General features: G+C 39.5%; 1 protein-coding gene across 1 annotated transcript in view; it reads left to right on the top strand.

Annotated features, from left to right (window-relative positions):
• The window catches only part of GABRA1 (gamma-aminobutyric acid type A receptor subunit alpha1), a 56,620-nt gene that overhangs the window by 30,146 nt on the left and 12,811 nt on the right, over positions 1–13,663 (top strand). The window contains exons 7-8 of the mRNA XM_010972226.3: positions 3,452–3,595; positions 13,200–13,352. Coding sequence (XP_010970528.2) covers positions 3,452–3,595; positions 13,200–13,352 — 297 coding nt within the window. The remainder of the gene's footprint in view (positions 1–3,451; positions 3,596–13,199; positions 13,353–13,663) is intronic.

Below are 13,663 nucleotides of genomic sequence, written 5' to 3'. Positions count from 1 at the left end.
TATATGCCAGTGGCATGGGATGATTCACATATATGAGTTTAATTCAGATTATATTCCGACAGTAAGATCTAGGTAAGTATTAGATCTGGTGAGGACTTAATAAATGATCGTTCCCTGACTGATTATCAAGCAATGTTGGAAGCAAGAAGAGAGGGATAGGTAGAAATTTAAATGAATTCTGAACAATGAATAATTAAAAAAACTATTTAGTGTATCTGCCTCACGCAAATGGAAAAGCGAAGTCCCATAAGAGTGGAGTGACAGCCTTAATTCGCAGATGCTTTTCTGATAGTAAGTTTATGTTGTCTCATTTTAAAAATTTTTCTTAGGTAATTTACTGATTTATTTGAAATCTGAGCTTAACATTTTTGATGAAGTAGTTGAAAACACTTTTTGACCTTCTTTTCTTTATGCTGAGTAGGGTCAAATCAATCAAGTTTTCATAGGACCTACTTTCCAGATACTGAAACCAAGAAATAATAAGATATATCACCTATGGCGGAGCTCTGCTTTGAGACTTGAGGTGTATCTGTCTTCTGCGTTTAAAACACCAACTTTCATCACGTAAATTTACTCCACATTTTGAGAGATTTCTACTGGGAGACGTAAACAATGAGTAATCTCCACTTTCACAACAATGACTTTTTTCTAGTAGATTTCATACACAGTGGAGTTTCTAAGAAGTTGCAAGAAATGAGACACTGAATTATATGAAATGAGAAGTCGATGATAACACATTTTTCTTTTCCCTCTACGGCTATATTAGCAGCCCACTGGCAACACATGCCAAGGTATAAAAAAGATAGGGTCCTGGCACTGCTGCTAATGACAGTGCAATGAAGTAGCAAGAGCTTTAATTTGTTGTGAAATGACACAAGGAAGGTCTAGAACTGGCTTCATCATTGGTTGCGTGACCACCAATTATCCTTGCTTGGCTTTTGAGCATATGACATTCAGTTTTTGCCTAGGAAATCCTTGCTAACAGCAGTGGGGTAGAATGAATGGCATTCTATGCCCTTATCTCAGTTTTCCCCCTAAGTTACTATGCACCCTGAGACAAGTCATTTAATGTTCCTGTGCCTTAGGGTGCCATTTGTAAGACGAGATAGACTATGTGACTCCAAAGTCCTTCCACGTTGACATTCACTTATTCTAGGTCACCTCCAACTCAATATGTCCTCTTTGGTAAGTTCTTTCCATTCGACAAACAAGAGTTTTCATGACCAGAAAAACATTTTACCAAATACAGGTACCTACAAATTTGAAGCAATATGGTATCTTTCAAACATGTGCTCTGTCCTCTTCAGAGGGATTGTTAAAAAAATAAACTTTTAGATCTTCCTAACAAATGCAATCATGCCACCATATACAATGCTGAAATGCTTCACTTTTTTTCTTTTAAAGTCAGTGAGATGTGTTAACTCAACAGGAGAAACCCCTTCACAACGTATACATATAATAAACCCTCACGTTGTATTCTTTAAATATCTTACAATTGTATTTGCCAATTATACTTCAATAAAACTGAAAATAAACTAATAAACAATAAATCAATTAATAAAAGACGAGTGGAGTTAAAAAAAAAGTCAATAAGGACCACCACAATCTTAAAAAAAAAAAGGCAATGAAGATAAACTCCAGAATTATCCACTGTCACTCTTAAGTGTTTCTAAAAGAAGCAGTAGCCACTAAATTAATTCCCAGTATATTCTCTCAAACTTCTGAAAAAATTATTTAAAAAGGTATCTGATTGTAAGTTGGTTCAGAAATGATGCCATAGCAGACTGGACACCCACATAAAAATCTAGGGAATTCTGACCACATTTTTCCGCATCACTCACCCAGACACAAGTGGTCATGCTGAAAAGAATTTAGTTTGGAGAATAAGGGGCCAAGGCTCACATCTTATTTTAGGCAGCTTTGTGTTTGTGTAAAAAGTCCACCATTATTGGACATCACAAGAATATTTTAGCAAGGACAAATACAGATTTGGACAAAATACCCAAGCCAGGTTACTATGAGGTGGGGGGGGGGTTGTGTCAAGCAGGGACACATTATGACTTTTATGAACCCTAGGGACTTTTGCCTTTGTGGGCTGTTCCTCCAAAAATATATATTAAAAATGTATTTCAATTTTTATTTTCTATTTTTATACTTTATGACTATGTTAATGTAAAGGTGAATAGAATCCAAGTTGGATCATATTCATTTTTTTTTTCTTTTGGCTGTACATGTTTGTGTCTCCTAAAAGCAGTGTAGGCCCTCGGCACTGTGCCCACAGTCCCTAATGGGGAAGTTGGTCGGGGTGGGGGTAAAGCTTTCACAGTAAAACCCACTTTCGCTGTCATATCTTCTACTCAAGAGCCCTGGAAACAGTTTTTTTTTTTCCTAATGTGATATTCCTTGAATGTTTAATGTCTCTCTACAGCGAAAAGGAGGAGAATATGGGACCATGATTATAAGCTAAGTGGAGTGGGTGTTCCATGACTGGAAATCAGACAAGCTATCAAATTCCTTCTCTTTCACCTTCTTCTCCTCTCTTACTTTGTACATCTCCTCCTCCAACCTTCCTGAGTTAAAGATCAGGATTATGACCAAACCTTCCTGTCAGGAGGACAACGAGGTTAAAATGTGACGTGACAAGTGAGAATGACTGGGAAGTGTAAAGGGAGCTGTGTGGCTCACCTCCTCCTATGAGAAGGATAATTAAGTTAAAAAAGGAAGTAAAATCAGACTTCCGTTAAAAATGGATGCTCAGAAAAATGTCAGGTGTTATCACATTTATCAATGACCTTCCCCTGGCCTGACAGATGCTGGTCCCAAGCTACCACCTCTAACCTCATTTCAAGTCTTCATTCTGGCCCCACGGGTCTTCCTGTTCTTCCTGAAACACATCAAGCTTTTACCCGCTCCGGAGGAAGGAACTTGTTAGCTCACCCATCAGCGTACTCTGCCCCAAGACTTAACTGGCTCGCTCGTAGGTTTCAGTCATGCATCTGTATAAATGGCAGTTCCTCGGTAACCCTCTCTGAGTCCCTAACTAGACTAGGTCCCATCCCCTTCATTCTCCGTCCCTATACCTGCTGTGTACAGCTTTACTGCATTTAACACTCCCTGGGATTACGGATGCGTTAGCACCTCTGTTTCTGTCCCCACTGCTGAAATGCATGTTCCACAAGATCAGGTGCTTGTTATCTTCACGCCTGTGTCTTCAGCAAGGCACGCTGTCCTTTGCAGTTGCTTCATAACCATTTGTTATGCATGAACAGATAACTGAATGAGTGAGGAAAATGTGTTGTAGCTTTCCTACATGAAGCGACGTGGGCTGCCCTTTCCTAGGCTGACCCCCGGGACCAGGTGCCAGGAAGGATGAAGCTGACAGAACACATCAACTAACTGGGGAGAGCAAAGTGGCAAAAGACATGGACTTCTTTCCATTCTTTCCCTCTAGACGCTTACACGAGGGCGGAAGTCGTTTACGAGTGGACCCGAGAACCAGCACGCTCCGTGGTCGTAGCAGAGGATGGGTCGCGCCTAAACCAGTATGACCTTCTTGGGCAAACGGTAGACTCTGGAATTGTCCAGTCTAGCACAGGTAAGTGCTGTTTGGTTACTTTAGATATGGAAGAAGGAGTTGGAAAAGTTTTTGTAAGAATGTGCAAATTCAGTTAAGTCCTTCCATAACACAAGTGGAGAGAGTCAAAACTGCACTGAACTGGGGCACAGCTGGGCTGGGAACTAGTGGAAACTCCGTAGACCTGTGACCTTGAATTTGCCATTTAATGCTTTCTGGTCTCTGAGTTTTTGCTTGTCTGCTTGTTTACAAAATAAAGGTTCTATTCTATTGTGATCAGGGTAGCGCTGTATTTAGCTACATGAACCCTTGGAGAGGAAGAGGTAGGTTATTATCGCACTTCCTGGCACATAAAGAGCTTTTAATAAATGTTAGCTATTAACATCGTCTAGGCCCCATTTATTGTCATGATTCAATGAAACTTGGTAAATTTTTAGCAGCAATCGTTACATGTAAGATGCCCAAAAGCCTTTTTTCCCCCTACAAATTCACTTGTAACTCTAGCCAGGGATCTTCCACCACTAAAACCTACACTGATCACTCTATTTTGGAATTAAAAGTAGATGGAATGACAACCTTGTCATTCTAAGTGAAGTAAGCCAGAAAGAGAAAGAAAAATACCATATGATATCAGTCACATGTGGAATAAAAAAAAAAATAAGGACACTAGGAACTCATCTACAAAACAGAAACAGACTGGCAGACATAGTAAACAATCTTATGGTTACTGGGGGAAGGGGATGGGAAGGGATAAATTAGGAGTTCGAGATTTGCAGATACTATTACACATAAAATAGATAAACAACAAGTTCATAATGTATAGCACAGGGAACAATGTTCAATATCTTGTAGTAATCTATGGTGAAAAAGAATATGAAAACAAACATGTGTATGTTCATGTATGACTGAAGCATTATGCTGTACACCAGAAATTGACACAACATTGCAAACTGACTATACATCAATTAAAAAATATATATGTATATATATACACATACCAGAAGAAAAGTAGATGGACCACCATCCTTCTTGGTGTTGTAACTGTTTTACCAATGAAACACTCAGAACTAGATTAGATACTATCAAGCAGCTGGACCCCAAATTTTAAACTTTTGAAGTTGTTTCAAGAAATAAGATACATTTAGTTGTGAGAGTATCCCGTTGTGACTAACTGAAATGTGATCACAGGGCCAGATAATTATAAGTAAAATTTGGATTCTAACAATTAGGAAAGCTTAGCCTCTCGATCCCAGTATTTTTAATTATGTTCAGTTACTGAAAGCTTAGCAAGGGTCAAGAATTTTATGGCTGTCTTTAAATTTTTTAATTAGTTTGTTCAGTATGATTTGTAATTTCTAAAAAGAAAAAGGCAATTTAGTGATCAATAAGGACAGAATTCCTCTTCTTCTCAGAAAAATTTCTTCCTTAGATTTCAAACTTTATAATTAGGACCATGATCATTCTAATCTGATTATTCTAAATTCAAGTCATAGGTCAATATATCTTACTCTGACTATTGGATAATTGCTGCTTAACAGGATCTGCCTTTTCCTTACTTTATAGCATCCATGGCTACCCTAGAAGTTGAAATATTTTATTTCTTATCGTGAAAAATGGAAAAGATTGTTTCTCAGCTTGGCCTACTTTAGAAATGCACCCTGGTATGGTAGAAAGATCTCAGGCTTTGCAGTGAGAAAGCAATGTGGACTCAAGTCCTAGTCCTGCGTCTTAGAAGCCTTATGACTTTGGGAAAGTCACTTATCCAATTAGAAACGGTGTTCTCTTCTAAGAATGGGGAGTACATAATTTTGCATTAAAGATGGGAGCATATAGAACACTGAACAAAGTGTTATGCAGTAGATCCTTAAAATGGTATGAAGTAGTTTCTGTTATTGTCCTGAAAAATATCCTAGAACATGGAAAATCCTGAAAATTTTTCCTCCTCACAATTTATGTTGGAAAAGATACAAAGATGAGCAGTGTTTACTTTTTAAAAATTGAACGCTACTATTAACTGGATATTGTCCCAAGCCGCTAGCGTCAATGATAGACAAGGGAGATACCTTGCATTTATAAAATCTAAAGTCTAAGTGAAGACAAACACATAAACTATAATTACCAAAATGGGTGGTAAGTGCTGTGATTAACATTTTTGTGAGGGCAAGTCCGTGTCTGTCTTCTGTATGCCTATGATTTACTATAGTCGCTGAAACAGAGGAGGCACTAAATAAACACTTGGAATTAATGAATAAAAAAATAAATGAATCCAGCCTATGATAATCAAGAAAAGGATTGCTGCAAGGGTTGACTTTCATTTTGATAATCTGTATTTGTTGGGAGCCAAATACTTACTATTCTAAGCCCAGAGCATTCAGAATAATAGACATAGAAATTTTCCTCAAGAAGTTCTCCCTCCACTGTCATTAGAATGGACGTTGGAGGGTGTCAGGGAAGCGGTAATTCAAGCGTGGTAGCAGCATGCAGTAACAGAAGGAAATGCAAGCTACGAAGGCTGCTGGGCGGGAAGAGTACTTCCATTCTCGTCCAGCGCTAGTGACCTTGACATATCCCTGCATTCCTCTTTATGTTCCAGTTCCCATGTCTGCAAAATCAGTGACTTGGTCTGATGAACTTGGAGACCTTCCCCACCTCTGGTTTCCTAAGGATTCAGCCTACCTACACTCTTGTTACTCAGAAAACGTACACAGCCACAAAAGGGCAAAGGTGAAAGAGAGGGGTCCAACCCGCCACCTCCAAGCTGGCTGGTCCATTAAAAGTCGTCATTCCAGCCCAGAGCAGTGAATTTGTACAAAACAAGAGCTTTTCCTTGTCATTCCCATAAAAGATATGGGGAGAGGTGAGGGAAATAATGAGCAAATTCTCAAATGTGGGAGCTCAATTTGATGTATGTTTTCAACTCCACAATAAAACACTTGAACTACACTTCCTCTGGGCCCACCTTAGCTCATCAAAAATCCACCTTGGTTTCTATGGGAAGAAACAAAGATCTTTTGCAAAGTCTTCAATCCTGTATTTCACATCTCCTTTTGGAGCCCTGAAAACATTAAGATAAATGACACTGAGTACTATTACCTCCCTGTTTCTACCAGACGAGGAATGGCGGCAGGGATGAGCACACACATTGAGAATAATCAGACACGAAGCACCTCCTTAAAATTCTCTGTGGGGAGAGAAGCAATTCAGACTAGAAGGTTAGAAAGTGTTTCCCCACTTGCCTGCAACCAACACACATGTGAACACAACACTCACACACACTGCCAATGACCTCTCTCAGGTCAAATGCCTCTAGATCACGTCAGTGCCAGGGGAGGGAAAATAGGCGGCCCCGTCCAACACTTTGGTTTTTTAATTATGTGCAAACACATCAGAGGGACAGTCCCTTCACTGGACTCTGCCATCAGTTCTGGGGGAAGAACATGAGTTGGAGACTTAGCTTGAAGGACACTTAGTTACCCAGCAAAGCAAACCTGTTACAGGGACACAGAAGAATGAATCTACTCAGTTTTCAAATTGGATGCAATTCTCTGTTATTCATTCATTTATTCACTTATTCCTTCAACCATTTGCTTATTTACGGTGTTTGACACTGTGATTGGGCCTGAAGAGGACAGATGAAGGATGCATGATTCCTGCCCTCAGGAAGCTCATGGTTGAGTGATGTAAGTAGCTAACGTGCGCTGTATTGTTTTAATCCTCACAATAGTCCTAGGATGTGCATATTATCATTATCTCCATTTTACAGATGGGACATAATTGAGGCCCAGAGAAGTTTAATAATTTTCCCAAGGTTACACAGCCAGGCAGTGGCAGAGCTGGGATTCGAACCTGGGTAGTCTAGCTAGAGACAGTGTACTCACAACCACATGACACACTAGTACCAGGCAAGCTAGACGTGTGTGAAAATGCAACAGTGTGGTAAAGCAAGAGCTTAAGGGGTGGGTTCTGGAGCTACACTGTGAGGTTCTGAACGCTGGTTTTACCCCTTATTAACAGGGTGACCTTTCTCTGTCTTTTCTCTTGTACTATTTGGAGATAATCAGAGGATCTACTTCATGAGCTACTGTGAAATTGAAATAGAAAAATGTGTGTAAACTGCTTAGCAGAGTATCTGGCATGTAAAAGTTATGTTACAAATATGAGAGATTACTATTCATAATAATGATGCAGTTAGTGGAAGAGAACTACGTGATGGCATGTAGGAAGAAGTCGTTTCTGCTTGAAGTATCAGGATCAGTTTTAAACTAGCCCCCAGGCATGACCCCCGTCTCATTCTGCTATACCACATTGTGCTTCCTAAATGGTTCTTAAAGGACAGCCCACATGAAAATTGTAACAGTGATTAAAGGGCGAGAACATACGACTTAGAAGCAAATTTATTAAATTAGTCAGTAGGTGTAAGAATAATACCATGGCTAGAAAATGATAAGAATGTAACAATACAAAATACTTTTTAGAGCTTGCAACGGAAAGTCGTCATATTAACCTAAGTCAATACACAGATTTGATCAAAGGAAATACAGGTGAGTTTTGCTGAATAAGAAGGTCTCCTCTTTGCGAATGACTGCTGTTTCTCCTTAGAATGAATGACCAAGAGAAACTGTGGGATTCTGTTTCTCGAGACAGTCTTCTCTGGTTGAGTTGACTTAAGGATGAACCGGCAGGGTCAAAATGAATGAGCAAAAAGCAAGTGTTTTCACTGACCGGGGAGCAACAGTGGTGACTGACATTCATCAGAGGAGCCTCGGGGCTCCCATTTCTGCAGCCTAGTACACGATCTCTAGAGAAATAATCAGAACCATAAAATGTGAAAACAGGTTTGTGAAGGGGAAGATGGGGTGGGGGGAGGAGATTTATACAGGCTTCTGGTCAACCTAATCATATTTCAGAGGAGGAGACAAGTCCAAAGAGTTAGTTAAGTGGTCTAGAACTATGACCACTGTTTCCTTACTTCTATTTCAGTATTCTCTGAAGCAGATGTTAAAATATATGGTATTTTTGATTCCTTCTTCCTTTGGGAAAAAAAAAAGGTAGCGTCTTAGAAAACATAAAAATTTAGAATATTCGAAAGGAAAATGTTACTTTACATGGAATCGACATCCACTACAATTCTGTTGAAGAAATGAGTGGTTGATTTCTAGAGCTAGAGGGACAATGCATTTCTGTCCTTCCTGCCTGTGCACTGTAAATCTGCACGTGACTCGGAATGTTTAAAGTAAATTTCACGTTTCTCATTCCACACTATCCTCACAGCATCCCAGGAAATAGTTAAGCAAAACACTGTCATTTACTGAACAAAATGGGAAAACTGAAGTCAAATAAAGTGAAGCCAGGTGTTTACTCGAATTTACAAGCATCCCTCAGGGTTACATGATGTGCAAAGATATCTGAATTACAGTTCTTCTAGACTGTTGAATCAAAGGAGAAGAATTTGACACGCTTAGTACATAAGCACTTGCTGTCTGGAGATACTCTTTCAATCCAGTTTAGGTGACTTTTTTTTTGTTGTATTTTTCTTTCATTTTTAAACTATTACAGTGTGATTCTGATTTTGCCACCTTTTCCTTATTTAAATACTGTTGATGGAAATAATCAATAAACAACCTATTAACAGGGAAAGAGGTTTATTTGAGCATCATTGTGGACTAGAGTCTGATCCTGAGAAGTGCTTGTGTTCTGCCAGACTACAAAATACAGGAGGCTTATGTTGGCAAAAACCATAAAATTCCACAACTTGCTTGTCAAAAATCATAACTGGAGCTGGCAAGAAGTAAGGGTGCTTGTTAAGCAAGGGTTGGCTGGGGTCTGAAATGGCTGTATAGTTCCCTGAGGAGACCTTGAGACCATAAGTTTGCAGCTGGCAGGTGCTAGGAGATAACTGTTTTGAGAATCGCTGGTGGTGTCCTGGAGTCTGATAAAGGTCAGCAAAATCAAGCTCTCAATGATGCAGGAATGCGTCTGAAACCACATCCATGATGGCCACCCATATCCATTTTGGATGCCTGAACCAGAGTTACTCCATTTTGGTTTTTAAGTACCTTACTTTCTTTACCGGTTAAAGTCAGTGTACAAGGCACGTTGGATAGGCTACGAGACAGGCTGTGCTAGTGAGCATCATGTATGAGCCAGAGGGACTTTCCTATACCTCAATATGTGAACATTTTTTCCATCAACATTTTGTACAAAGCTTAGATTTTATTTAATTTAAAAAGATGACTTCAAAAGATTTGAAGTTTTCCTCTGCTTCCTCTGATTTGTTAGTGAGGAAGTGGTTTATAAAACAAATACAGTGTCAAATAATAGCTCCTCCAAAATAATATTCTTTGCGGAATCTTCCCCAAATGTCACATTGTGGACAACAAAAGATGATAATGGGATATATATAGACACTCATCTTTCTGGCATTATATGAGAGATGAGGTTTCTCTTTGAGCTGGTGACATTTTGCAGGCCACAGCTGAGTGGATGGTTAGGAATAATAATGCCTGCTCATGGGAAGTGATATGCACCCTGGCTATATCTATCTAAGGCAGACTCCTGGGAAATTGTTTGTTTTTTTTTTTTTGTATTCTTCTCAAATTTGAATCATCTTTCAGATGACCTTGGAAACATTGCCCAAGGTATATACAAAAACCAAAAAAAAAATTAGTTGACATTTTATTTACTTTTCAAAAAAGAGACGCTACCAGGTGTTAAATGGAGAGTGTGTTCTTAAGCTTCATGCATCCCTTTTCACCAAAGGCAGGAGTTGAAAATTTAGGGTATGTGAAGCCATGCTACACTCAGAGAGGCGTCTCTCTTCTTAATGCTGATTTGGTGGAGGGATATAAGCACATAAAAAGCTAAAATAAAAAACATGTGATGTTATAATAAATGTTAACAGAAACTTTAAATAAATTTGAAGTTATTTAATATTGATCCGTGAATGGCAGGTGTTATCATCAATAAAAACCATCAAAGCATAAATTAATGTATGGGTGATTTCCTACCGTAGAGAGTATAAGGGGCATTTCTTCTACCTATACTTCTACCAGCTGACTGGAGAGATGAAAGAAGAAAATGGAGAAAGGAGCTAAGATTTATTTTAAGCTCTTATGTAGCATGATCTCAAGTAGAGCCCTTATTCTTTATTCTCCCCATGATACACTTGTCCCTATTTTATAAATGAGGAAACTGAAGATCAGAGAGTTTAAGTGAGTTGCTCAAGGCTACACAGTGGGAAAATAACATACCTGGGTTTTGAACCCAAATTCATTTGCTTCCAAAGCTAATAAACATCCTCTACAGTCCACGTCTTCCTAGTCTACTATGGACTGAGCCCAATCCATAGATGAACAAAATATTCAGCTAGAGAAGATGTCAAGTAGAGAATTCTGTTGGTCAAGATACTGAGATGTGAAAATGTGTGGTGAGACACGAGTCATGATACTGGCAGGCACATTAGAGCTTTGATGTGAAGAGTCTTGAATGTAGGTTAGGGAGTTGACTTGCTAGCATGTAACACTGGAGACATTGCTGACTGTCACACTGAGGGGAAGGGAGAGTGTTTGCTAGTGGCATCTAGTGTGTAAGAGGCAAGGTGTGTGGCTAAATATCCTACATTCCACCAGACAGCTCCCGCAACAAACAATGACCTGTTCTGATACACCCGTCAGCAGTGCTGAGGTTGGGAACCTCTCGTGTAGATAATGTGACTCCATTAAGGTATTTTAGCTTATTTACATGTGCATTGAAACGACCCCTCTGAACTCAAAATTTGGGGAAAACTGGAGCTAGGACATGACTGGAGACAAACAAGACAGTAGATGATTGTAGATTTACTTTGTACGACTACAGAGAAGTTAAGAGCAGTGACCACAAGATAAGATAGACTAAGAGATACCACACAGGTGAAATTACAATTGTGTTGATCCAACTGATTCCTTTCTCTCTCTTTTGGAAGTCCACTAACACTCAAGGATTAATTCTGGATTTTTTAGCCTGGGTGAATAGACAGATGGGAGTGCCGTTCATTTAGAGATGGATGCTAAGCAGAAAAGAAGGACTGCTCTATGCTTGTCATTATTTTCTTAGGGAAAAGTTTAAGTGATATCATTTTTGAACATACTGAGTTGATGACATCAATGAAAAATCAGTATCTATGGAATATTCGGAAATACAGTGATTTTGCAGAGCAGTGTCACTTAAAGATGTAGATTCTGCAGTTATCTGGATAAAAATGACCCTAGGAGCAGGGATGAGAAGGAAAAGTCCTTATTAGGGTCAAGAAAAAAAATGGAGAAGAAAGCTGTACCGGGAACCTCTACATTGGCTTTGCAGAAGGATGGAGATGAGTGCCCTATAGATTGAAAGAACTCAGTACTCTCTGATGGAAACAACCGGTGAGTTAGCAAAAGGAACTGAAAAGGAGAGAGAAAAGGAGAATGTGAGTCAAGAGACTGCTATCAAGATGGCCGGGGCCCTCAGCATTGCTTAATTTTTAATGCTGCAAAGAAGATGAGTAGTCAGCTTGAAGACTGAGATCGTCTTTAAGACTGAGATGTTCCAGTTTTTGCAAAATAAGAGACCATGGTCAGTTTTAACCACGTTACAGGGGCTGAAGCTGGACGGCCATGGGCTGAGACGTAAACCACAGGATGAGGAGGGTTGAAGTTCGGAGTGGAAGGGAAGGAGGAAGATAGGGAAATGTGGTTATCAAAGGAAGCAAGGTTCTTCTTAGTAAGAAAACACCTATTTCCTACCCACACACAGATAGCTAAGTAGATATTCAGAGTAAGGAAAGCTAAAAACTTCTAAGAGTTGTAACTGAGAAAATACACATCAATTTAAAAAAAGCCACCTCCTGCAGTCTGGGTGTATTTATTGCTTTGCGCCTCCTAATCAGATCAGACTTTGGCATATGTAAAGACCATGGAGAGTGCCCAGCTAGTCCGCTGGGTCCCAGACTGGCCTAGGAATGGAGACAAGTTCAAAAGCTAGCAACAAAGATGGGTTTTCCTGCCCCTACCTTAAAGAAGACTTTGTGTGTGTCAAAGAATTGCATGTTTTGAAACCTCCCAGGTGATTCTGATGAAGGTGGTCCTCAAAATAAATTTTGAGACTTCCATCTCACTCTCTTCATTTGGAAGATCAGGCTAAGCCGAATGACTTACCTAAGGTCAGCTGCCAAGAGGAAGTGCTGGGGCTGGAACTCAGCTCCTGTGACTTGCACAGCCTGAATCTTTCCTGCAGTGGACAAACGGGGGATCCGGTCTCTCCCAATCTGTTGGGGGTACGTCACCAGGATCTAGTGCAATGCCTTATTGCTTATTAAACCCCATCTCTAAATAGATGCTCAGCTTTGTATCTTAAGTGTATCAGGTACCAGGATTCGGATGTACGAATATCAGTGAGATCTCTGGCACCTCAGTGTCATCATCAGAGCCATTCTGGTGTGTCCTTTAAATCTCTTTTCTTTCTTGGATAAAAGCTTTTCTCTCCGGGAACCAGATGTCACATGGAGAAAGGATATGTCTAAACTCCATGTTCTTGCTGCTGATGGAAAAACTCAGAGACAATTTCTTTTCAAGGTCAAATTGCTGACCTTCCTGTCTGTTTTCCCCTGTAGGAGAGTATGTTGTTATGACCACTCATTTCCACCTGAAGAGAAAGATTGGCTACTTTGTTATTCAAACATACCTGCCCTGCATAATGACGGTAATTCTCTCCCAAGTTTCCTTCTGGCTCAACAGAGAGTCTGTACCAGCAAGGACCGTCTTTGGTAAGTGCCAGTCAGGACATGCATGCAAGGGTCTGGAGGGCTGTGACATTGCAAGTAGAATGAAAAAAATAATTATACCTTAACATCTGGACTTAGTCCAATGGATAGGTTCAAGGAGTTACTATTCTCATTACGACATAATTATAAAAACAAAAATCTTTCTTCAAATAGTAAGCTGTTTTAGTGCATGTTAATAGATAGGATTAAAGAACATTTGCCTTGATATTTTAGGAGAGAAATGGAATGAAGCAAGCATAAAATGCATCATGATAGATTAAAGCACACACAGAAATATCAATATTTAAATTATA

This window comes from Camelus bactrianus, chromosome 22 (assembly GCF_048773025.1).
Source record: "Camelus bactrianus isolate YW-2024 breed Bactrian camel chromosome 22, ASM4877302v1, whole genome shotgun sequence".
Classification (NCBI taxonomy): domain Eukaryota; kingdom Metazoa; phylum Chordata; class Mammalia; order Artiodactyla; family Camelidae; genus Camelus; species Camelus bactrianus.
This window is presented reverse-complemented; position numbering and strand designations above follow the sequence as displayed.